We start from the raw sequence: 26826 nt of genomic DNA, 5'->3' as shown, positions 1-26826 counted from the left end.
TAGTACACGGTAACTCAATGGGCATGTGTAAGAAAAAGCTAAAACACATTAGTTTACTTGTTAGAATATTAAAAGGTTTATAAATTTATTTTATCATTCCTCTGTCTATGGTAATTATCATTTTTCTGTCTTGAATCGATTTAGTAATCGATTACGATTCATTTATTTAATTACCTCTTAGACATAGATCTAGTTTGATCTGATTTCTTTCGATTTACTTCGATGGGATAGGACGATACTAGAATCGCCGCGCGAGTGGCGTCCTAATCGATTTAGTGTAAAATGAAATTACCATCACTAAAAAGCGCTCGTGACGTCATAACGCGTCAAGGTCAGTACAAAAAATATGACACGCTTGGTTTTCATACAGATCGCGGTACTTGCGTAGTCTATCTATGTCTGTGAATATAGTAATTGTATTTATGCATAGGTTCTAATAGTTAGAGTACACATAAAAAGTATAACAAATTGAAAAATAAAAATACTAAAGTGTGGGGTAATTTTATTGCATCTGGTAATCAACCTGGCACAAACACATGGATGTGTCGCCGCCATTACTAGGCTTCACTCAATGTGTAGGCGATACTCCGTCCGTCTTTTTTTATACGTCCATGCATGCATGTTTATCAGCCATCTGGTTTAACACAAGCGAAAGCTTAGTATGGGATCAGATCGTGCCGTGTGTGAAAATTGTCCTGAAATATTTATTTATTTGTATTTATTATTACAGGTGAAAGATTAAGACAAGACTTGAAGAAGAAGGAACTCGTGCCGGCGCAAAAGTTGGCACTATTGGAACAGAAGTTCGACGAGGCGAGAGAAGCCGGGTTGTTATTACCCTCAGGTAATAATTTGTTTGGAAATTTATTACGAAATTAAAAAAAAAATTGAGGTATTATTATAGAGAGGACAAGCGCGGCGGCGCGGGGCGGCTAGTGAGTCATACACTTTGTAGATATTCTGCCTCTTATTACATAAAAATTATAACCAATCAATGAAACAAATAAATATTGTTTATCTTATTAAAAAAATATGAATAAACTTATCAATTAAAACCAATCAATATAACAAAAAAAAATAGTTTGAGACGATTGACTCTAACTAGTGTTACGAATAGTGCAGTAGCGATGGCCTCTCTAGTACGCAGTACATGTAACTCAATGAAAAAAATGATTATTTTTTTCTGTTCTGAACAGATTTCCAAATGTAGTATTATTTGTTTTCTGATTTTTGGATTTGTAAACTACGAATAAACTTCTAATTAATACAAATCTTTCTATACTTGAAAAAATGTGTGCGTGTACTAGTGTACACACGTAAGAAGTGAAACTTCTTTATGACCTTATTTTTCAAAAAATAATTTACTACTTATATGCAACTTTACAGAAATACGTCGAATCACGCGTGGTAGGGATAAGAACAAGATGGCGCGTAGCGGAAAAATGTCACGCGTAACGAAAAAATGTTACACTAAATTTTTTTCCAACCCCGATAAAGAAGTTTCACTTCAATAATAAACTTATTTTGAATAATTGAATTTCACAGCAACCGTAGGCACGGACGAAGCGGACTTTGTGTCGCGGACGATAAAACGTACCATGACTATACCGACCAGTAGGAGCAGAGATGGCGATAGTGGGGCTTCCACACCAGGTAAATTATCACTATCACTATCTCTATCACTATCAGTATCACTACCTATATGGCTATCACCATCTGAATAACTATCTATTATAATATAGCAATCAAAAATAATTTCAAGCATGTTCAAAGTCAATGTATAATCTTATAATTTCTCGATGAAATAGAAACGATCACACTCTTTTTTAATTCACTTATTAAAAACTTTCACATTACATATCGTTAATCACATGTCACAATAATTTTCAACAGACATTTTTAACTGATAAAACTATTTAATATCGAAAAAAAAAACATTTTCATCAATTAAACACGACAACTGCATTGTTTCGTTATAGAAGCTTCGAGAATGTTCTAGAACGTCACGATTAACCTCTCTAGAACGCCTACTCATTACGTATATCTATACATATAATAAATTAAGAATAAGTGTTCTAGAACCTCGTCGCATTCTTTCCAAAGCATTATAGAAGCTTCCAGAATGTTCTAGAACGTTTGATATAATTCTACGACTTCACTAGAGAACATTTACGCATTATATTTAAAGTGTTCTGAACGTCCACATTCGAAAGCGTTCTAGAACCTTCTAGAATGTTCTAGAAATTCTTCAAGAAAGCCATTATTTCAAAATTGTTCTAGAACGCCCGCGTATTATAATAAAAGCTATTCATAAATACGTTTTAGAACATTCGTTTACAAAGCGCGTTCTAGAACATTCTAGAAGCTTCGAGAACGTTCTAGAACATTCTAGAACACGATTAACCCTCATCTAACAAACATTGTAGCGTGTGAAGTGAAGAAGACGATCGGCGGATTGTATGGAGCGCCGTCGGCTAGTAGGAAACCGCCGACGGCTAAATTAACTAGTTCTAGTGGTGAGTTTTCATTGTAACAATCATTTTTATTCATTTTAATTAAAACTAATGATATTATTAGAAAAAAGGTGTACATTGAAATTAAGACTTTTTTAAACGCGATTTATTCTTTATATTATTTACCAGACGTTTCGCACACTTTATTTCTAAACTAGCTTTCCGCCTGCGGCCTCGCCCGCGTTTTCAAAGAAAAACCCGCATAGTTCCCGTTCCCGTGGGATTTCCGGGATAAAACCTAGCCTATATTACTCGTGGATAATGTAGCTTTCGAATGGTGAAAGAATTTTTAAAAATGGTCTAGTAGTTTATTAGCCTATTCATTACAATCAAACAAACAAAGTTTTCCTCTTTATAATATTAGTGTAGATGTATAGTCTGGTGTTAAATCAAACACGAGATAATAACGTCGAGATGTGGCTAATTAGCCACAATTTACTTTTGTCTCTTTTTTGTTTACGATATTTAAATCATGCCATCTCACTTTAATCGTGCGTGCGTTAGTGTGCCGTGTTTGAAGATCGAATGTTGTGTTAACTTATCTACACCTTTTTACTTGTAATATCGTTACTTATTCACATTAATTTGAAAAAATATCATATTTCTTTTTTTTTTCATTCAAAATAAAAATTAATTGTTGAAATTTTTTGTGCTTCGTAATTTATTTTCCTGAATTTTTTAAGGTTTAATACTTTGTTTGTAACTTGAGTTTAAACCGTTTGTTTTATTAAATATTCTGTTTTTAAAATGTAAATAATTTTGAATTGCAATGGTTACACGTTTATATTACTGCTATTTCGTGTTCGAATAATTATAGCGATTTTATTGCTATGATTTACCAAAGAGTTAATAATTATTGTTCGAGTTTTCTTGCAAAATTTTACTAACTTACAATTAATTTATGTTTTGTTTCAAGTTTTTTGATATTATTTTTCTCTATGTTGATTTTAATTTCAATTTTTTTTAGCTTGCATAAGCTTTTTTGTATGTTCAACTATATTGTAGATTTTTACTGGTGAAACCATTTTTAAAATCTGTTTTTTTACATATTTGGTATAAATACTACATTACATACGGCTGTCTGTCTATTCGTTTTTACGTTGTTTACAATTCTTCTGTTATTTTTCGCGTTGTCTTCGTATCCACATGAATATACATTACATCGTTTTAGCGAGCGAAGCGGGCGTGGGCACGGTATATAGCGTAGCATTCACCTCTTTGTGTCCATGTTGCATTATTTGGTTTTCCATTTTCCATTTTTATTGTCATTTTTGGCTCTTGAGACACAGTATTTTACAGATTCCTAAGCCTATGGATTCATCTATACTAATACTATAAAGCTGAAGAGTTTGTTTGTTTGAACGCGCTAATCTCGGGAACTACTGGTCCGATTTGAAAAATTCTTTCGGTGTTAGATAGCTCATTTATCGAGGAAGGCTATAGGCTATATATCATCACGCTACGACCAACAGGAGAGGAGCCACGGGGGTGAAACCGCGCGGAGCAGCTAGTATACATATAAGCTGTACCTATTTTTTATGTCAATAAAGTGTTTATTTATAATAGCGAGTCATTGCATAAGCTGTACCAATTTTTTATGTCAATTTATTTATAATAGCGAGCGAAGCGGGCGCGGGTGCAGTGTCGAGCGAAGCGTTCGAAGCTGCGTTCTCGCACGCTCCGCCCGCCGCGGTGTACGGGGCGCGCGGGCTGGACGACCTGTGCCGGCACGCGGCCGCGCTGCTCGGCGACCGCGCCGCCGACTGGGAGCGGCGGGTGGACGCGGTGAGATAAATCAATAAATATTTCGGGACAATTTTCACACACGGCACGATCTGATCCCATACTAAGCTTTCGCTTGTGTTATGGAAACCAGATGGCTGATAAACATACATATATAATTTTAAATAAATACTTATATACATAATTAACACCCAGACATAGAGCAAACATCTATGTACATCACACAAATATTTGCCCCGGGTGGGGATCGAACCCACAACCTCTGTCTTGGAAGGCAGAGCCACTACCAACCAAGCCAACCGGCCAGTCTATACAGACTGATTATACAGGGTTAAACAATGGGGTTAAATAATTAATTCAAACACCATGTTTTAGCTTCACTTACCTTTATTAGAGAAAAGAACAGTTTACACTTTTACATAATTAACATGGTAGGGATAAGAAAAAGATGGCGCGTAACGGAATAATGTCACGCGTAACGAAAAAATGTTACACTAAATTTTTTTCTAAGCCCGATAAAGAAGTTTCACTTCAACTAGCTCTCCGCCCGCGTTTTCAAAGAAAAACCCGCACAGTTCCCGCTCAGTTCATCCAAGTTACCCTCTATATGTGTGCTTAATTTCATTGTAATCGGTTCAGTAGTAGCGTGAAAGAGTAACGAACACACATACACACACACATCCTCACAAACTTTCGCATTTATAATATTGTCACTTTCAGTGAATCCATAACGTGATCATAAAAAAAACGGGGCAAAAATGGACACGTTTTACAAAAGACAAGAAAAAGAAGTTAAAAGGACACGTTTTTGTCTTTTTAACACGCTTTTAAAAGCAAAATCTAATAAAATAATATAATTTGCAGCTGAAAAAAATACGTTCGCTGTTAGCTGCAAATGCGCACACGCAGTACCCGGTCGAGTTTGCGGCGCACTTGAAGGATCTGTCGGTGCCTTTTCTAGTCGTTATCAAGGATCTTAGGAGCCAGGTGAGTTTGATTTTTTATTGATTATATGAGTAAATGTAGAAAATGGTGTTTTGGAAAAAAACTAGGGTAAATACTAAATATGTAAAAAAAGACGTGTGTCACTCGAAGACTGCCGCGATAAAGCTATTGCATGCTATGCCTTCAAGCCACACCTCCGCGCCCGTCGGAGTGGGGAGCGTCAGGTTTTTCGTTACGCAATTTCTGGATTCGGTCCCCGCGCTCAAGGCCCGTGATATTATTGTTAAATTTCAATATCACGCATGAATTTCGACTTTACTTTTTAAAAACAAATAGCAAAAAAAACACATATTAAACACACATAACTGTTTTTTAAATAATCGCAGGATAACTATTTTATTTTAGTTAAAAATATTTATTTTTATGTTAGTCAACGAATTCTACATTAAATTACAAAAAGTCATTTAAAGTAATTATGACGATGTTTTTGCTAACCGTACATTTATTTTACAGGTTGTACGCGAAGCGTGCATAACAATAGCCCATATGGCGAAGGTGCTAAAGAACAAATTGGAACAATTCAGTCTCTATATATTGCAAGAGTTAATAAACTTGATACAGAACGCCGCTAAGGTAAGAAATTAATTAATATTAAATAATTAGTTGGGAATTTATCAGTAAATCCGGCTCGAAGGACCAGAAATTTGATTTGTTTGATAATTTGTTTCGAATTTATGTTGTACGGTGCAACCGTACAGAGCGCATCATCATCATTTTTTGTATGTCACATCATTTTCATTTTCATATAGCATTAGTTCACGTTGAAACGTCGCGAGCCGCTTACGTGTGTAACTCTTATCATCATAGCATAGCAATAAAGCATATTATCTTAGCAGCTTAGTTTTAATTATTATCAGCAGCAGCATCCCTAGGTGTACGAACCGTACATATGTCTCAAATAATTAATATTATATCCAAATATTCATATATCTAAATACTATAATAGATAATAAATCCTGTTAAAACCCGTTAAAAAGTAAGTAAGTATATGTTTCTTTCTTTCTATCATAACCAGAACCAATAGCTACAAAATAATAAATTGCGTTTAAAATCCGTTAAAATATATTTATCAAGTAGAGAATCTTCGAGTATGAGTTTTCAAAACTCGGCGACCTTTTTTTTAGATAATCGTGTTTTAAATCCGTTTAAATATATTTATCAAACAGAGAATGTTCAAGTTTGAGTTATCAAAGCCGTGACGAACAGCTAGTAATTAAGTAATCGCGTTTTAAACCCGTTAAAAAGTTTTTATTTACTATATTTTTTCTTCTACAGGTTGTTTCCTCAGCGGGCACAGTGTGTGTACGCTACATAGTGGTGCATGTACACTCACCGCGACTCATACCCGTGTTAACTACAAACTTGACTACCAATAAGAGCAAGGAGATACGGTCTACACTCAGGTTAGTTAAAAGTAGTATTTTAGTAAATATTTAGTAGTACCGCCATAACGTAGAATATCATTATTCATTAATCATACCAACCACCATCACCATCCCCACTTACTCCCTTGGCGTATCGTCATCATTTTCATTATCATCATCATCATCATTACGATGTTTTTTTTTTTAAAGTGCAATAACTAATAAATAAACCCCATATTCCAGTGAGGTGCTAGTGCTGGTGTTAGAAAGGTGGTCGACCACCGCGATAGAGAAGCAGCAGCAAGTTATACACGAAGCTATACGACGAGCGTGTGTGGACGCTGATAGTGTAGCGAGGAATAATGGACGGAGGTGAGATATCTATTTATTCTTAGAAATGTTATTTATTTTTTAACAAAAAAAAGTATTTTAAGGGTGCTATTTCACGAATAATGTGCGAGCAAGTGAAGGGAGGAATGTGTTTGTGAATAACCAATCATATCGCTTCATTTAGTTCGAAATTTGAATGTGACCAGTCTATCTAGTTTTATTGCTATTTTTTTGATGATATTATGTGCTTATTTTTATGTAAGAATTAATTATTGACACAAGCCCACGTTATGATTGTTATTTATTTGTAAAAGCTATGCTTGTATTTTCTTGCGTTTGATTTAACCAGAATATTATAGGTACATTTAGAAATGAAAGATTTCAACGGATTTTACTTTCTAAGTTAGTTAATAATAATAATTTTTAAAATCTTCAATTTCTAAAGCTATTTGAAAAAACTGTCTCTTAAATTGCCTGTTTTAACGTTTTTCAAAAACGTTGGATGCGTAAATCGAGACGTTTCTGTTAATTTAAATTGGTTATAAATTTAATTATACTACAATGTCGCAGAGCGTACTGGGCTTACAAGCGTCACTTCCCGGATCAAGCTGAACAATTGTTCGCTCGGCTCGATTCGGCTGCGCAGAAACAGATAGAACGAGAACGTCTGGGTAGCGTGGATAGCTTGCAACATATTGGCACAGGTGAGTTTATAAATAAATAAAAATAAAAAAGAGCGTGTGTGCCGAGCACACGTGTCAGCAGTGAAACTTTTTTGGCTAGATTTGAAGATATCAAAATCATTGCCTTAATCCATGACGTGATGGTATTGACATGACGTGAAATTTTACTCTCAACGCGCGTTTTATAACTCTTAATAAAAATTATATTATTATGTATTACAGAAAGGAGAATGCTGACAAGTCCAAGAAGTCCATCTGCTAGTGTATCAGGTAAAATCCTTTGTTTATTATATTATTTATTCACATATATCTTTCAAAAACTTGCCAATACTGATGTTTAAAAATTCAATTTGTTGTATCTTCTTAGTAGCCAATAACAAAAACCTCCAGCATATTCTTGAAATTTTCTTATTAAGTACCCTGTAAATCTCGCATGTAATATTAGAAAATATGCAACTACCCGCAAAAAATTAAACAAAAATTTCATTTACACGCTGCCCTGGATCGGTTTGTGCCCAATCATCATATATTTATATATAAAACATATATGAAAAATGTAAAAAATCAACAGCTTCAACGGAAAACCTTTCGGTGCATAGAACGAACTCGTTGCGTAGACGCAGAGCGTCGCAAGAGAGACCGCCGATATCGCATATACCTGTTGCTATGAGAGGTCGAAATTGTGCAAATTTATTTATTTTTGGGTTTTTAAATAGGGTTTTTAGATGTGGGGGGAGGGCTAGAATTCCTGGTGGGGGGGGAGATAAAGTCATATTTTGTATTTTAAAGATAATTTTTCTGAGGAAAACATCTTTAATGCCCTTTGAAGTCTTACAATTTAGATTATTATGTTGATGGTTGTGTGAGGGTTCGATTCCCGCTGTAAGAAAGCTTTTTTTTACAAAAAAATAACACCAATGTTTTTGCCACAATGTTTAAAACATGGCCACCGGTTTAATGTTATTTAAACAATCAATATGAAGCACCGATTTCGCCTGGAAATATATTTTGGGAACGTCGGTTAAATAAAATCAAGGTTCTCTTGTGACCCGGTGGTTTATTTATTTTTAAAAATGTGTATAATATTAAGAATATATATATTGCTGTTTTTATTGAGTTATCTCGCTTTACCTACCTTATGTTATTTGCTTACAAAACGTTATTCGCTGTCCTATGTCCAACACCGCACAGATCCCAAGCCGTCCCACTCGTCCCACACGTGGCCACGTGCTCCGTCCCACGCCCAGAACGGGGACAATTGATCCAGATTACAACCAACATTGAAATCCGATCATTTTCATATACATTCCATTCACAGGCTCCTGAAAAACAGTTTATCTATAGTATCTATAGTAATAGTCGTATATATAGTAATAGTTTATCTTAGGAGCCTGGGTCGCTCTAATTTGTAAAATGTTTTAAGGGCCGATTTTTCAATGCTTGGATAAAACTAATTCGTCGAATAATGTATAAAACTACCATTTTAAAAACGTATTCCAATTGCCCGTATTTGACAGTTTACGTGACATTTTAATATTATCGTGTAATACTTTATTGGACGGATAAGTTTTATCCAAGCATTGAAAAATTGGCCCTAAGTGAAATAAATTATTTATATGATAAATGATTCCAATAGATCATTATCTTTACAAGTAGTGTAGCTATTATTTACCGTTATTGACGTAAATAAAAATTATTAATATTTCGAGTTGGTTAAAACTGCACACAAAGTGTGCAAAATTTATTAAATTCCTTTAATATTTTATCCCAAAAGCGGTAAAACAATGTGAATCGCAATTTTCTTTAAGATATCCAACATGACCAGACAGGTCTTTCTCCGACACATATTTCTCATTTACATTTAGAAATTACAATATTCCTTACAAATAAAAAAAAATATACCAGAATTATTATTATATTTTTATCGTTTTTTATTTATTTTATTGACCTTTTAACAAACCCCATTCCCATACTGGAACTTAATTTTTATCGTTTTTTATTTATTTTTATCAACCTTAACATACCCTTTCTACGTACCGTATTTCCCATTGGTCCTGCTTTTAAATGTATTCATCCTACACCCCATCCCTTCCATCCCACACGGGGTCCAAACACCCCCTCACCCCACACGGGGTAAAACTAACCCCCTCACCCCACACGGGGTCGTCACTAACCCCCACACCCCACACGGGGTACAACTAACCCCCAAACTAAAACAACAGACCGGTCCCCAGCGGGGGTCAGTGCGAGGTCAGTCAGCGCAGTGGACGCGGCCGCGGCTCAGCGCGCTAAAGCGAGGGCCATGTATTCGCATCTCGCTAGGAATAAAGTGGCTGCCGGGACCGCTAGTTTGCGTGAGTATAGACATACATACAAAATATACAGACATACACACAAAGTATACATACACACTCGTAATTATACATATGATAAACAGACTGCATATACAAATTATAGGTAAACACGAACTAAAAGTTATACACATGACACACAAAGTATACACACACACACATACAGTCCCACAAAGTAATTTTACAGTTGACATATACACTAACTAAACATTATACAGATGACAAGCAAACTAATAGTTGCATAGATAACACGCAAGCACGCGTATGAATGCTATACAGATTAAACAACAACACATTAAGTTAAAGTTATTCCAATGACACAAAATCTAACAATTATACAAACACACACACATATATACAGTGTCATACAATTCAATATTTGTAAAAATGACACATAATATTCTCACAATATTATACAATTGACACACAAACTATTAATTATACAGATATGACACTTTAAGCACTTTTTAAATTGAATGCTATTGCATTCTTGTAAAATATATAAAAGTCATAAAATTAATTCTAGCCAATAGTTATTTTAAATCTCTTTATGTATGTACAAGATACAATCAGACTCAAGTTTAATTGATGTATATGTTAAAATGTTATATATTATCGTATTATATATGTAAATAATATTTTATATGCAATCCTGAAGAGGGGGAAATGGCCCAGCAAGGTATTTCTATAATATAGGTTCAATTTTCAATGTTTCGTATCGCTAATACATTTTTTTAGTATATTTCACATTAAGTATTATCCATATCTGTTTGTCTCTTTCATTCTGACGGTATTTGACATTGGAAAGAATGCGACAAAACATTATAATACTGTTAAATTAGGTTGACATAACGTTGTTTAGTTTAGAATGTGCGAGTGAGATAGTATTCTATTAATAATGAAAGTGCAAGAGAGATGCAATGCGATTTTATAGTATGAAAAATATATGCACTGTCGTCACTTTCTTTTTAATGTAAATGTTTTAAGAGTGAATGAGACAAAATATTTCTTTATCAGTTCAGAGGTTTTATAAGTACTTTGTCTATAATTTCGATTTTCGAGTTGAAATTTATTTACTATCATTTGTGTAAATTTATGTATTTTATAAATTTACGTTTCTTTATGTATTTATTCTTTATTATTTAATTTATTCACATACATATTCCGAACCTGTTTTATTCGCTAGTAAATTGTTACATGTATTTCGCACAAGTGATGTGGTTTCTTTTTCACTGCTTTTGTAAAGTGTCAAGCTAAAATATAGTATGTGTGTATAATATTAAAATATGTTTATTGTGTAGGCTTCAAAGCTCCTGTAAGATATACTGTAAAAGTTCGAATTTTGCTGCTACTGTATCACTTTTTTTTAATTGTTACACAAATAAACACCAATAGGTAGTCTTTTATTGAAATAATAATAATTAAAAAGTTTCATTTCCTATTATTTTGCATTAATCTTCTAAGTTCCTAGATTCAACTTAAAAATATACTAACTTTTCAAAAACATATTTTTTTATCCATTTACAATAAAGTTAGTTATCTGCCATTTACATATAATAGTTTTTTTCCCTCATTTGCATTGATCAATAAAACTGCACATTAATATATCTTCACCATCACAAAACTCGTTTTACAAAAATTTGATTTGAATTTGAAATCAAATTTGATTTGCAGCCCGCGCAAAACGTTCACCCGTGAGTGGTACAGTCGCGCCAAGTCCCGAACGAACTGTGAGTCGCTCGAGATCGAGGCCCGGAGTGTCGCAGTCACAACGTGAGTTTTTTTATTTAGGCTTTTTTTATTACGCTTTATTTTGTGTGTGTGTGTGTGTGGGGGGGGGAATTGATTAAATATGTTATGTATAAAATTGTTACTACATATATACTATACATATTGCAATTTGTAATATGTATCACCATTTTAATAAGGCTGGCTCAAACGGGTCTCCAGTGTCTGTGGTCGGCGGCCCGTTTGCGCCGACCCTTATTTTAAAATTATGTTCATAGCTACTTCCCGTCACTTACTTATTTCATTGACACGTGCTACTTCGTCACATTGATTTAACTTACTGTGAAATATCTCGGTTATCTAAGAGTTGAAATTTATTTGACTTGGGGCCGATTTTTCAATGCTTGGATATTATTTATCCGTCCAATAAAGTATTACACGATAATATTAAAATGTCACGTAAACTGTCAAATACGGGCAATTAGAATACGTTTTTAAAATGGTAGTTGTATACATTATTCGACGAATAAGTTTTATCCAAGCATTGAAAAATCGGCCCTTAATGATGAAATTGATTAAATAGACCTTTTAATTAAATTTGATCACCACAGCGACATCCCGTTCATCATCACCATCATCCCGTGCGGGTCCGGTGTCACTAACGGGCGCCAGACGCAGACCGTCCGGGATCCCGCGCTCTTTGGCCGGATCCCGGGAGACTAGTCCCACTAGGTAAGAATATCTCTATATACAAAAACGTCCTGTTGGTCTTAGCGTGATGATATATAGCCTATAGCCCTCCTCGATAAATGGGCTATCTAAAACCGAAAGAATTTTTCAAATCGGGCCAGCAGTTCATAAGATTAGCGCGTTCAAACAAACATACTCTTCAGCTTTATAATATTAAGTATATGTACTAGATTTCCGCCTACGACTTTGCCCGCAATTTCAAACAATAATTTTAATTTATAATGAAAGGATGAAGTAATTGAACTTTTCTTTCAACTTTAAATTATTCTTTAACTTGATAGAATCGTTTTTAGAGCTTTATTTCAACTAATTTGGAATTGATTTTGAATAATTTTTAGCGTCATTATAATGTAATATCAGTATGTAATCTGTTTAATTTCTTCTTAACTATATTTTTTTTTTTGTGAATCACTACATAGTATGTATAAAAAAAAACAAAGTCGCTTTCTCTGTCCCTATGTCCCTTTGTATGCAAATCTTTAAAACTACGCAACGGATTTTGATGCGGTTTTTTGTTAATATAGTAAAGTGATTCAAGAGGAAGGTTTTAGTGTATAATTTATTAGGTTTTTGACAAAGCGGGCGGTAAGCTAGTAAAAAATTTCTTTGTCTATTTTAAACTTGAGTTTTATTTTCAGAACTGGTCGCTCGAGCAGTGTGGTGGGTCGTCGTAGGGAATCCATGGAGAGAAGTACTCGACCTCCAGCGGCTAGCTTACGATTGTTACAGCAGTCTAGAGATGCCGAACAGACTTTAAGAGTAAGTTTTTATTCATTATTATTATTTATTCTTGGACAATTTTCACACACGGCACGATCTGATCCCATTATAAAATTTCGCTTGTGTTATGGAAACCAGATGGCTGATAAACATACATATATAATTTTAAATAAACACTTATACTTACACAAATATTTGTCCCGGGTGGGAATGGAACCCACGACCTCTGTCTTGGAAGGCAGGGCAACTACCAACCAAGCCAACCGGTCAGTCAATGATTGTAAGAAACTTTTTTTTACTGTACACATACAAACAAACAAATAACGTTTAAAATAATTATTATATTTTAATTCCAGAGTCCAGAAGACAATTCGACATGCGAAGGCAGAAGGGACGACGATTCGGAAGCTTCGAGCGTTTGCTCTGAACGGAGTCTTGATTCGTACAGACGGCATGATGTGAGTTTTATATATGTTACGGCTAAAGGTAGGTGAGAACATAAACTTAAGATTAGCCGGCTAAACTTAGGTTTATTTTCGACGAGGTGTTAATGTTAGTTTGTTCTATCTTTAGCCGGCTAAACTTAAGTGTAACCGCAGGCCCGTGGCTAAAAATGTCGGGGTGGGTAGATTTGGTTACTATAATACATGTAAGGAACAGGGCGAGTGTTTTCTGGCACTTCGCCGGCTGCTGCCGCAGCACGCTCGCTGCGCTCGCTCGGCTCGTGCGGGTCTTAAGAGTTCTAACCTAACCTAACCTAGCCACCAGCTTTCTGCCCTGAGTCGGGGTGGGTAGATTTGGTTACTATAATACATGTAAGGAACAGGGCGAGTGTTTTCTGGCACTGTGCGGGCCCCTCAAGCCCTCCACCGGCCCGGCGCTAACCAAATCTACCCACCCCGACATTTTTAGCCACGGGCCTGCGGTTACACTTAAGTTTAGCCGGCTAAAGATAGAACAAACTAACATTAACACCTCGTCGAAAATAAACCTAAGTTTAGCCGGCTAATCTTAAGTTTATGTTCTCACCTACCTTTAGCCGTGACATATACATATTAATTATTTATTTTAAAGTCTTCGTGCAAATTGTCAAATCCGTGAAGTTATATAGTCTTGTATGACTTCGCATTTTCTTAATTTTCTGGCGCAAATTTCTTGATTTACTTTCTTAAGATCCTTCTCCTGACAATAACGAACACATTGTCAAAAATAAAGTGTTAAATAAAAATAAAATAATATATAGTTATTAATCATACGTGATTGAGTGGTTTGATTTGTTACTATAATGTCATAAATAAAAACCCATGGAGGGTTGTCGCGTGAAAACCACAGGACAGTTCTTTGGCATGTTATTATAATAACATGCCAAATTTATATTAGTTATATTATAATAACATGTCATGTAAAATTAAATTGTAAAACTGACATAATTTAAAAGAGCAACTATGGAGTTTCTTGCCGGTTCTTCTCCGTAGATACTGCTTTCCGAATCGGTGGTAAATGTTAAAAATATGTAATGACGATTCAAAAGTGCTTCTATAAGAAGTCTAATTGAATAAATAAATGTTTGAGTTTGAGTTTAAAGTAAGAGTAATAAACAGGACATGTAACTTAACCAAAAGACCTGGGTTGGCCGAAAGATGGATTTTATTTATTTATGTAAAGTCATCACTTCCCTACCGGTCTTTGTTTTTTTTTCTGTACCGATTTATTATCTACCGAAATGTCAAAGTCATGTCAGTGACATCGACCCTCTGTATTGTAAATGTTTTTGGTTATTACAAAAAACGCAATTTCGTCTTTATTTCGAACCCATAATCCATACTAATATTATAAATGCGAAAGTAACTTTGTCTGTCTGTCTGTTACTCAATCACGCCTAAACTACTGAACCAATTTGCATGAAATTTGGTATGGAGATATTTTGATACCCGAGAAAGGACAAAGGCTACCTTTTATTGCGAAATATGTACCACGGGCGAAGCCGGGGTGGACCTCTAGTATCACTATATTTTTTTATTAAAAAAAATATATTAAATAAATATATATAAATAAATATATATTTATTTATCTCCACAGAGATAATAATAATAAATAAAAATAAATAAAATAAATATTTAATATATATTTATAAAAATATATATATATATATATATTTATTTATCTCCACAGAGTATATCCTGGTCATCGTCCGGTCGTCTCGGGTGGGAGGGTTCACCCCCCCCACCCCCACCACCCGACGATATTATAGCATTGTGTGCGTGTACGCATTGGACTGAGAGGAAAGATGGCTTGACACATTTGGTGAGTTAAACCCGTATAATTGACTCAAGTTGATAAAAATAACAACCAAATAAATAAATTCAGTAAAATAAATAAATAAATATTTCAGGACAATTTTCACACGCGGCACGATCTGATCCCATACTAAGCTTTCGCTTGTATTATGGAAACCAGATGGCTGATAAACATACATATATAATTTAACATTATTAAACATACATATAAATATTTGCCTCGGGTGGGAATCGAACCCACGAAGGCATGGCCACTACCAACCAAGCCAACCGGTCAGTCAAGTTGCCATTAAAATTACGAGTACATCACTAGTGATAGCATTTGGAAGACACACACTATACAAAAAATTGGTTGTCTGTAAAGTCGGTTTACTGACGATAGTTGAACGTGACAACGTCCGATTGTGCTTCTTTGTCGCTCGTTCCGCGCTCTCGCTCGCACTTCAAGCCTTACATGGAACGCCTCAGAGCGAGGTAACGCCGCATGAGTCATGTTTTTTCGTGCGTGCAGCCGGCTCTATCGAATTATAAGACGTTGTCACGTCAAAAACTCAAAATATCACAAACTTTACTCAAATGTAAAAAGGAATTCAACTCAACACAAACTCACATATTTAAAAATTAATATATACATTCTTTTCAATGTCTGAAGTGTTTTTGATGACATCATAGTGCTGTGTGCGTATACGCATTAGATCGAACGGACATAGGCATCCGCTAAGAAAGGATTTTGATCGATTCTACCCCCATGGGGATAATATAGGGGATTCATCCCCTATGAAAATTTTGTACCATGAAAATTTATCTTTTCCAAGTAGATGAAGCTGCGGGCAACATCTAGTATATAAAAGTTTTGATACTCTATTTGCCTTAGGGCCGATTTTTCAATGCTTGGATAAAACTTATCCGTCCAATAAAGTATTACACGATAATATTAAAATGTCACGTAAACTGTCAAATGCGGGCAATAAGAATACGTTTTTAAAGTGGTAGTTTTATACATTATTCAACGAATTCGAAATTGAAAAATCGGCCCTTAATATTATTTTTAACTAATTTCCAGGCCAATTACCTAAACAGCGGTCGGCTCCTAAACGAAGATCAGCTCCGACGCCTCACAGAACTATTGAACAAGATGTTCGTCGACGCGCATACGAAAGTGTTTTCATTATTATTGGACGCAGTTTGTGAGTTGCTGCTCGTGCATTGGCAACACTTGAAGGACTGGCTGTATCAGCTTATGTTCAGGTGAGGGTAGACGAGGAAATTACGAAAAATCATGAAAAAATATGAAAAAGTCAACAAAAATCTGTGTAAATACCTCAAAAGCCACAAATTATCACTGAAAATACCAAGAAAGTTATAAAAAATCGACGAAAATAACAAAAAAATAGGTAAAAACTACCAAAAAGTTACAAAAAAGTGTTCTCACTACTAATACACTAATTGGACGCAGTTTGCGAACTCATTCATTCCTCACACACTCATTCCATCATTCACTCATTCGTCATTAATTAATTCATATTTCAAAAAAAACTAGCTATGCCGCGCGGTTTCACCCGCGTGGCTCCGCTCCTGTTGGTCTTAGCGTGATGATATACAGGGTGTCCCAAAACTCAACGTCAAGCCAAAACGGGGCGACAGGATTGATTGTAACCATCATGAGAAAAATCTAAAAAAAAATCTATCCCATGCATTTTGAAAATTATGGGCATTTAAGAAAAACCTAAAAATTTGGTCAACCTGTAACTATTTTTCGGTTATTGTGGTTAATTTTTATTATTTTTGTTCATTTAAACCTTGGAACCGTAACCCTAAATAACATTTCTAGAATTACAGTAAAAAATAATGACACAATTGCCCCAAGTTTCCTTGAATTGAAGACTATTTGTTAAACTATGAATTTAAAATTTTCTAAATTTGTCGACTTTGACGGCCCCTCCTTTAAAAAAAATGTACTAGAGTGCCTTGGCAAGTGCCATTAAAAGTTGGCGCATTTAATCAGGATTGTAAAATAGTACAATATTTGTTAGTTTCATACAAAAAAAAATGAATAAAAAAATAAAAACCTCAAGTAACCCGATTTTTGCTAACCCATTTTACTCAATTAAAATGTTTTTTATTCGCAAAAACTCTAGGTAGGTTCTTAATTTTACGGCAAAATGATGAGAGAGATAGACAGTGGACATGTTTGCCATGAGTGAGCGAGACAGATAGTGACGCCACGCAGTGAGACGAAGATGCGTCGTTTAAACGAGTGCGAATGAAATAGATACAGACGCCATACCAAGCAAATGGCTACGCTACCAGTTTGACATCAGTTAGTACGTTTCGCTCATTCGTCTACTGCGCACCTTTCCGTATTCGCTTGTGTTGATTTAGTACTGACAACTTTGGCTTCTCTTTTTGGACTTGGATTATTGTGAATTGGACTTGTTGATTACATACCGGCAACTTTGGCTTCTTTCTTTTGGAATTGGACTTTGGTATTAGCATAATACCCTTGTTATCTACGATGCCTACTCGCTATACTTCACAAGAATATGCAAACATGCACCTCATTTATGGGGAATGCAGATGCAACGCAAGTGCCGCCGCTAGACTTTATCGTGAAAGATATCCAAATTTAGAGCGCTATCCGGATCACCGCGTGTTTGTTAATGTGCACCGTTCACTCACGGAGAGCGGCCATTTCCCGAATCAAATGCGGGCTGGAGGTAGACCTCGCATTCCTTACGAGGAAGAAGTGTTGCAAGAGGTCGCAGATGACCGAAGTATTTCAGTTCGTGGAATTGAAGAAAGAACGGGAATACCCAAAAGCACAGCACATCGTGTTTTACAAAGAGCCGAAATGCATCCGTTTCACGTACAACGAGTTCAAAGTCTTCTCCCTCGAGATTATCCTGAAAGGATTTCATTTTGTAGAACAATGCTACAGAGGCATAATGAAAATCCCCAATTCATCCAAAAAATTCTCTGGTCAGATGAATGTACATTTAAAAAAGATGGCTACATAAACTTACACAATTTTCACGAGTGGCATGTGGAGAATCCACATTTAATGCGAGAAGACAGATCCCAGTATCGCTTTAAAGTAAACCTGTGGACCGGAATTTTAAACGGCAAAATTGTTGGGCCTTTTGAGCTGCCTGAGAACTTGAATGGCACGAATTACCTACATTTTTTACGAGAAAATTTACCAACTTTGTTAGAGGACGTACCACTAGCAGATCTTCGCCACATGTGGTATCAACAAGATGGCTGCCCAGCGCATTACGCAGTGCAAGTAAAAAATTTCCTTGACCAGAAATATCCGGGAAGGTGGATTGGACGTTCAGGCACTATCTCGTGGCCAGCCCGTTCCCCAGATTTAAATCCCCTGGATTTTTTTTATTGGGGCGTTCTCAAAGAAAAAATTTATTCAAAGCCCATTGAGAGTGTAGCCGATCTGCGAGAACGAATTTCTCAAGCTGCTGAGGACATCAACACTCGAGGATATGCCCGGCAAATAAGTAGATCTTTTTTAAGAAGATGTAGGGCGTGTATTGAGGCTGATGGCAAACAATTTGAACATTTGTTGTAATAAATAATGTTATTTCCCTATCTGACTTTTATTTCAATAAACCTAAAGTAAACTAGGTCAAGATTTTTAATTATTTTTTTAATTTTACTTACTTTTGTTGACTTTGGTAAAAGTGGCGTCACTATCTGTCTCGCTCACTCATGGCAAACATGTCCACTATCCATCTCTCTCATCATTTTACCGTAAAACTAAGAACCTACCAAGAGTTTGTGCGAATAAAAAACATTTTAACTGAATAAAAAGGGTTAGCAAAAATCGGGTTACTTGAGGTTTTTATTTTTCATTCATTTTTTTTAGTATGAAACTAACAAGTATTGTACTATTTTACAATCCTGATTAAATGCGCCAACTTTTAATGGCACTTGCCAAGGCACTCTAGTACATTTTTTTTAAAGGAGGGGCCGTCAAAGTCGACAAATTTAGAAAATTTTAAATTCATAGTTTAACAAATAGTCTTCAATTCAAGGAAACTTGGGGCAATTGTGTCATTATTTTTGACTGTGATTCTAGAAATGATATTTAGGGTTACGGTTCCAAAGTTTAAATGAACAAAAATAATAAAAATTAACCACAATAACCGAAAAATAGTTACAGGTTGACCAAATTTTTAGGTTTTTCTTAAATGCCCATAATTTTCAAAATGCATGGGATAGATTTTTTTTTAGATTTTTCTCATGATGGTTACAATCAATCCTGTCGCCCCGTTTTGGCTTGACGTTGAGTTTTGGGACACCCTGTATAGCCTATATTACTCGTGGATATAGCTTTCGAGTGGTGAAAGAATTTTTAAAATCGGTCCAGTAGTTTATGAGCCTATTCATTACAAACAAACAAACAAACAAAGTTTTCCTCTTTATAATATTAGTGTAGATTTAAAAAATTAATGCAATAATTTTCCAGGCTACTAATGAAACTCGGCACGGACATACTCGGCTCAGTGCAAAGCAAAATTATGAAGACATTAGACGTTATACACGAATGTTTCCCCGCTGAGTTGCAACTGCACAACATATTCAGGTGAGTTGAGTAGCACTTGAGTTTGAGTTTGATACATAAATTTCTTTATTTGCATAATGTGTGTACAAAGATAACAAAATTACATTATAGTTCGAATCAACACATTTGCCATAAATGGCGTGCAAATTATATCAGCTCCGCAACATTATTTTATATAAAAAGTACATTATTTCATTGTCACATCATAAAAGGTACACATTATATATATTATTCATTGGTCAAAATTAAACGTAATATCATTGAGTTGGCCCACTGTGGGGCAAGGGACGGGGGAATATCGTTGGCGAATAAAAGGGGTTTCAAAACTGTTGGTAACTTATTTCTATGTAATAGTTTAAGTAAATGCGATAGTATGTTTGTTCGTTTGTTTTCACGTCTGAACAGAGCGATTTTATGGTATTTTTTTTTGTATCTGTATACAGATAACTATCTAGTTAGTGTTAAATAGTGAAATAGGATAAGATTTTTTCTTCAAGAATAACTATTAATGCGAAAAATTATATTGCATTCAAAATATAAAATATATGAAAGATTTACTTACTTACGACTGCTTTAAATTTAATTTTCTATAAATAAAACCGGCCAAGTGCGAGTTGGACTCGCGCACGAAGGTTTTTTTTTAATTTTTAGTATTTGTTGTTATAGCTGCAACGGAAATACATCATTTGTGAATATTTCAGCTTTCTATCTATCACGGCTTATGAGATACAGCCTGGACACAGACAGACAGACAACGAAGTCTCAGTAATAGGGTCCCGTGTTACCATTTCGGTACGGAACCCTAAAAACAAATTACAAATATTTAATTATTTAAATAAATTTTAACAGGTTTTTAGCAGACGGTGCTACAGCGCCCACGGCTAAAACAAAAGCGGCTGCGCTAAGATTCTTAGCAGATTTGGCGCATGACTATTGTACGCCCAATAGTTTAGCAGTCGCTTTACAAGGTATGTAAATAAATAAATATTTCAGGACAATTGACAACATTTCAAAATTTTAACCTACTTATTTTTTTATTTTAATCAAAACTAGATCAAAAATTATTATACACGTATTTTTTGCTTTTTCAAAATATTAAAGTTTTCATTCATCTTTTTGAGTTTGAAAATCATCTCATTCTAAAATGTCGTAAACGCCAAATGACGTCATACATACGGAGGAATAGATTTTTTCCTTTGCGACGTAATTTAGATTAAAAAAAAAAACTCGACAGTTGACATTTAACATTTTATCACTCTTGACAGTTGACACTAAAATAAACCGCCAGGCGCCATTCGCCAAGCTTTGTAATTAACTACACACCGTTATTTGCAAGTCTTTTCGAGTATCTTAAATTTTGATAGCTAACATAGATTGTTGTAATTTTATACTACACAATGAAAGTTTCCGAAGGATTTCAGTCTGCTGATAATAGAAACCTACCTTCAGTTAGTTATCTGATGATAATGGAATATATGTATGAAAACGATTGCTACAATGCTGCGGAAACTCGTAGTGCTAAAGCATTACTTGCATCTCGAGAATCTTACGTCGAAACAGCAGTAGGATACGTCGAAGTTAAGCGGGAAGGAAATTTGTGTATAATTAAATGCCGTGTAACACCAGAACACAAAGTTAAAGGGAAACTATACGTCGTGTCTGCTACAATAGATGAGACTGCAGGAAAAATCATAAAAGTTGAATGTAACGACTGCGCAGCAGCAGCAGGAGGGTGCAAACACGCCATTTGTTTTGTAATTTGGCTTGTTAAACGATCAGATGAGCCATCGGTTACATCAACTGTTTGCTATTGGACTAAACCCAGACTTGCCGCAGCTGTTACAGATAAGCAGTTTGTTTTGGCTAAAAATTTGGGAAGAAAAAGGAAAGTTCCTGAAGATATAAATGTGAATGTAACATTATCCACATTTACTAATGAGTGTAATCTGCGCAATATATCTGAAGGAATGATTTTAAAATATTGCCAAGAACAGCAGCCTGCACTGATTGATTTAACCGTTTTTAATTTAATGCTCCAGTTTATTCAAGATGTCCAATATGATCACAGTTACATGGCATTTAAATCATGGTATGCAAACATCATTACAGACAACCTCAAAAACCAAATAGCTGAAAAAACTAAAAAACAGGCTGACTCTAAATTGTGGCATGCAATGCGTCAGGGTAGAGTGACTGGCTCCAAAATTTATGAGGCAGTGAAATGCAAAACTACAGATGGTGCATTAGTCAACAGTATTTTAGGGGGATATAAAGTGCCAGAGACTCAAGCTATTAAAAGAGGCAAAACATTAGAAAATCTAGTTATTCAGGAGCTTGAAATACAACTAAATATCCACATCGAAAAACAAGGCTTAATTTTACTATCCCCTATAATTGGAGTATCCCCAGATGGCATTTGCAAGGACTTTGTCATTGAAGTAAAAAGTCCAATGAGTCAAAAAGCAATGAAAAGGTACATAAACGAAAATGAAATAAACGAAAAGTTTAAAGCACAAATTATGCTTCAGATGTTTGCTGCTAAAAAGAAAAAAGGATTATTTTGTGTAGCTGATCCACATTTTGAACAAAACAAAATCATCCTTTATGATGATGATTATATGCAACATTTGTTAAGGGGTGCTGAAAATTTCTGGGAAACATATATTTTCCCAAAAATGTTGGAAAGTGTTAAATAAATAGAACTTTATAAAAAACAGTCTTTTATTTATAGGAAATTATGAAAATCATAGGCATATTAAGATTAAATAAAATAAGTATTTTACAAAACTACATACATATACATAAGTTTAAGTTTGAACTTAATAATTTCTTAGTAAATTTAACCTAAATGTCCTTACGTACAGAAATGACACTGTTTAAAATTATTTTTACAGAATATTCATTATTTATATTTACTATAGAACTTTATAAATTAATCAAACCACATACTATGGTCACCACTTCATCTATCTGTTGAATTAACTTATTTTAACAATTTTTCACTATGGAACTTTGTAAATTAATCAAACCACATGCTATTGTTACCACTTCATCGATGTATTGAATTAACTTATTATTAATAACAGAATGTGGTTTTAACAATTTAAATAATCTTATTCTCCTAATAACCCTCTCTATATGAATGCGTAGACTGGCAATAACTTTACTTTGAATGGCTTCTTTTTTTGTTAATTTTACATTTTTTGCAACACTTGGTGGACGAAGAAGCTTTATGCCTTTTTTAGTCAATAAAGTATCAATATGTTTGAATCCCCGATCTGCTAATATTGAGCAGTTAGGTGGTAACACATCTAAAAATCTAGATACTTCCACTATGTTTGTATCAGATATCCTGCCACCATGGCCAGCTGATACAAAAACAATGAAACCATCAGGTGTTGAAGCCAATAAATATTTTAGTGTGTTAGCATTTTTATACTGAGACCAGGTCAGTGATTGCTCTATGGGTTTGGATGGTTTTTCTATTTCTATTTCAAAACAATCTATTATGCAATATATATTTGAGTATTCTTTATTTGTTTTAAAAGAAGATGGTAAGTTTCGTTTTACAGTCAAAATAGGGGGACAAAAAATCAATTGTTTAAAAAAATTAGATAGTACATAAAGAGCTTTATAAAATATACGCCATAAAGTGCTTAGAGATATACAAAACATGTCTGATATTTGCCTGAATGATAAATTATTTTTAATTTTGTATAATGTTATTATAATATGTATAGATTTTAATTTTAAATGAGACACAAAAAAGTTTATTAACCAATAATAATTTTGTGGTAATCCTATGTAATCTAATGGCCTTTTTTCAATTATTTCTAGCATGAAGGATTTTTGTATGTTTTCGTTTGTAATGTCAGAAACATCTACAGAAGTTGTAGTAGTAGTGCTACCCTGTGTTGATGGTATGGCATCATCAATATCAATTTGTTCACTATTAAAGTCATCATCATCTTGACAAAAAGATAATGGAGCTGTCTTAATTTTACTCAAAGAACAGTTAGTGGTGCGATCTGCCATTTTTGGTTTCACTTGCACACCTTTATTACAAAATAAAATCATCTTATTTTCTGTGACACTATCTATCTCCATTGGAATTGCTGCTGATGATGTGCTAGGCTGAGGTTCCCTTAATGGAGATATATTAGGTAGGAGGGACTGCGGTAAAGAAGCTTTGAGTTTGGGTCGTCCTCTCATAGTTGACCAATACATGTAGTTAGTTATATCTTCTTTTAACTGCAACAAATATTGATGTAAATAATGGATTGAAAGAAATCTAAGTTTGTAAATATATTGCCAGAAAAATATTCAAGTATACTATAATAGTTTTAATTAGTTTAATGAGAACACAAATATTGATTTGAGAATCAAAATCTATGTAAACAAATTTATTCAAAAAAACAATTCTGCTATTCTAAAATCTGAATAATGTTACATTGAGATGATCTTCACATATGTAAAGGCTACGCTTAGGGCAATCAACACCCACTGCTTTACACCAGTCTTGCTTAGACGCACTGGGCACCACAAAAAACATTTTTTCTTTATGTTTAATAGAATTGTTCTTGCAGGAAGGAACAAAACAATATTTGGCCTCTTTAAAAGGTGTATATTTTTCATTTAGATTCATCGTGAGATTAAAATCCAAAACAAAAACAAAATAACACGTTCTAACAATACTTCGTTAGCTTGAAATTTGAATAATCACAAACAGTAAACAGTAAACACTACAACTATTGACATTAGAAATATGACACAGGTGACAGGACATGCCATTGCCATGTTAACGTCAAATTGATAGTTTTTTTTTTAACATAGAAAATTAGGCTAGGGCGCGTTTTTATTCCTCCGTATGTATGACGTCATCATAACATTTTTCGTTTTTATTTAATTTCTCCTAAAATATGCGATAAAAAAATTAAATAATTTTTTTTCTGTAATCGCAATAGCAAAATAAAGAAACGGTTTTTTTCTTTCATGACCTTATAAAAAATGAAATGTTGTCAATTTTCACACACGGCACGATCTGATCCCATACTAAGCTTTCGCTTGTGTTATGGAAACCAGATGGCTGATAAACATACATATATATATTTTTTAAATAAATACTTGTATAGATAATTAACACCCAGACACAGAGAAAACTTCTATGTACATTTTGTACTAAGTGAAATACAATAAATAGTGGGAGCTCGCGTTCCATAAATCAGCATTCCTTTTCTGCGCACTTTTTATCTGTTCTGTGGTTGATATCAAATTATTGCTGGAAAAAAATATAAAAGCGTGTGTGTCGAGCACACGTATCAGAAGTGAAATTTCTTTGGCAAGATTTAAAGATATTACTGCCTGTATTGCCATGACGCGACCGTGAAATTTTACTCTCAACGCGCCTAAAGAAGTTTCACTTCAATTGCACGCCTCATAAGCGAAGCGTTGAGGTGGGTACTACTGTCACTTCGCGCAAAACATCTGATTTTTCAAACTTAAAATGTCTTTATGTATCATACATTGCACTTGTAAGATAATACATACACACACATATTAAGAAAAAACACTATTTTTAACGTTCATGATATTTTTGATGTCATTTTTGTTATTTAAACTAGTTAAAAAACAGTTTAAAAAAGTTCTGTCTTGGACGTCCGTGTGTCTGTATGTGCGGATCCTTTTTCTTGTTAACACGATAGCGACCGAAATACTTTACTAATCGAGTCTTTTTTTTTCTCTTACGCTTGAGTATGCTCAGGAATAGAACCCTTTCATTTTTCAGGGTCTGATTCGATGTGGTTTAATTGTTATTAAATAAACAAAAATAATAATTAATAAATATTTATTAAAAAAAAATTATGAGGCGTGCACTTTTGGATTTTCCAAATTATTTTTTTTCTATTTTTGAGTTTTTTTAAGCTCTATTAATATTAATTTTAATTTATCCGCTAGGTGGTAGCACAGGAGTAGCAGGTCGTGCGTTAACCAAAGTCGCGTATTTAGCAAGTGAGCCGCGAGCTGGCGACGTGCGGCAGGCGGCCCGCCGGGCGCTGGCGCACCTGTACGACTGCAACCCGCCGCCCGTGAGTGCACACATACATACACATAGATATACACATGTGTACACCCACAGATACAAACATTCAACATACACAAAATAACAACGACAATATTGATACACAAAATAATACAACGATCTTGTTAATAACTACGATACACAACATATAACACACAAACACACAGATGTGTACACCCACAGATACAAACATTCAAGATACACAAAATAACAACGACAATATTGATACAAAACCTCCCTGACCGGTAAAAGCACCTGTTCCAGCTCCCTGACCGGTAAAAGCACCTGTTCCAGCTCCCTGACCGGTAAAAGAACCTGTTCCAGCTCCCTGACCGGTGAAAGCACCTGTTCCAGCTCCCTGACCGGTAAAAGCACCTGTTCCAGCTCCCTGACCGGTAAAAGAACCTGTTCCAGCTCCCTGACCGGTAAAAGCACCTGTTCCAGCTCCCTGACCGGTAAAAGCACCTGTTCCAGCTCCCTGACCGGTAAAAGCACCTGTTCCAGCTCCCTGACCGGTAAAAGCACCTGTTCCAGCTCCCTGACCGGTAAAAGCACCTGTTCCAGCTCCCTGACCGGTAAAAGCACCTGTTCCAGCTCCCTGACCTGTAAAAGCACCTGTTCCAGCTCCCTGACCTGTAAAAATACCTGTTCCAGCTCCCTGACCGGTAAAAGCACCTGTTCCAG

At 34.8% G+C, this 26826-nt stretch overlaps 2 protein-coding genes across 10 annotated transcripts in view; one reads left to right on the top strand and one right to left on the bottom strand.

Moving 5' to 3' along the window:
- The window catches only part of chb (CLIP-associating protein), a 68901-nt gene that overhangs the window by 19083 nt on the left and 22992 nt on the right, over window positions 1-26826 (top strand). For 3 of the 6 annotated variants that reach the window (XM_089712113.1, XM_089712111.1, XM_089712112.1), the window contains exons 7-26: window positions 731-844; window positions 1546-1653; window positions 2427-2516; window positions 4132-4298; window positions 5121-5243; window positions 5715-5834; window positions 6537-6664; window positions 6869-6997; window positions 7526-7659; window positions 7861-7908; window positions 9861-9992; window positions 11664-11762; window positions 12329-12449; window positions 13106-13226; window positions 13544-13645; window positions 15360-15491; window positions 16548-16732; window positions 19968-20084; window positions 20913-21031; window positions 26019-26149. In XM_089712113.1, coding sequence (XP_089568239.1) covers window positions 731-844; window positions 1546-1653; window positions 2427-2516; window positions 4132-4298; window positions 5121-5243; window positions 5715-5834; window positions 6537-6664; window positions 6869-6997; window positions 7526-7659; window positions 7861-7908; window positions 9861-9992; window positions 11664-11762; window positions 12329-12449; window positions 13106-13226; window positions 13544-13645; window positions 15360-15491; window positions 16548-16732; window positions 19968-20084; window positions 20913-21031; window positions 26019-26149 — 2420 coding nt within the window. Of the gene's footprint in view, window positions 1-730; window positions 845-1545; window positions 1654-2426; window positions 2517-4131; window positions 4299-5120; window positions 5244-5714; window positions 5835-6536; window positions 6665-6868; window positions 6998-7525; window positions 7660-7860; window positions 7909-8209; window positions 8312-9860; window positions 9993-11663; window positions 11763-12328; window positions 12450-13105; window positions 13227-13543; window positions 13646-15359; window positions 15492-16547; window positions 16733-19967; window positions 20085-20912; window positions 21032-26018; window positions 26150-26826 lie in introns of all 6 variants that reach the window. The other 3 variants (XM_089712116.1, XM_089712114.1, XM_089712115.1) reach the window with 3 other exon arrangements.
- LOC149476141 (uncharacterized) lies at window positions 22929-24873 on the bottom strand. Of its 4 annotated transcripts, none has more exons than XM_089712257.1 (2): window positions 24568-24873; window positions 22929-24314 (listed from the first exon to the last, which is right to left on the bottom strand). In XM_089712257.1, exons 1-2 carry the CDS (start codon window positions 24706-24708, stop codon window positions 23052-23054), a joined length of 1404 nt encoding a protein of 467 aa, XP_089568383.1. In that variant the 5' UTR covers window positions 24709-24873; the 3' UTR covers window positions 22929-23051. The 4 variants fall into 4 exon arrangements, with proteins under 4 accessions (XP_089568383.1, XP_089568381.1, XP_089568384.1 ...); XM_089712255.1 differs by having other exon boundaries at window positions 24514-24872; XM_089712258.1 differs by having other exon boundaries at window positions 24397-24703.

The sequence above is a fragment of the Colias philodice genome, chromosome 28, assembly GCF_061535455.1.
Source record: "Colias philodice isolate Cphi_HAF_F1 chromosome 28, ilColPhil1 Martin Lab GWU primary, whole genome shotgun sequence".
Taxonomy (NCBI): Eukaryota; Metazoa; Arthropoda; class Insecta; order Lepidoptera; family Pieridae; genus Colias; species Colias philodice.
Note: the sequence above shows the minus strand (reverse complement) of the source record. Positions and strands in the feature narration are given on the sequence as shown.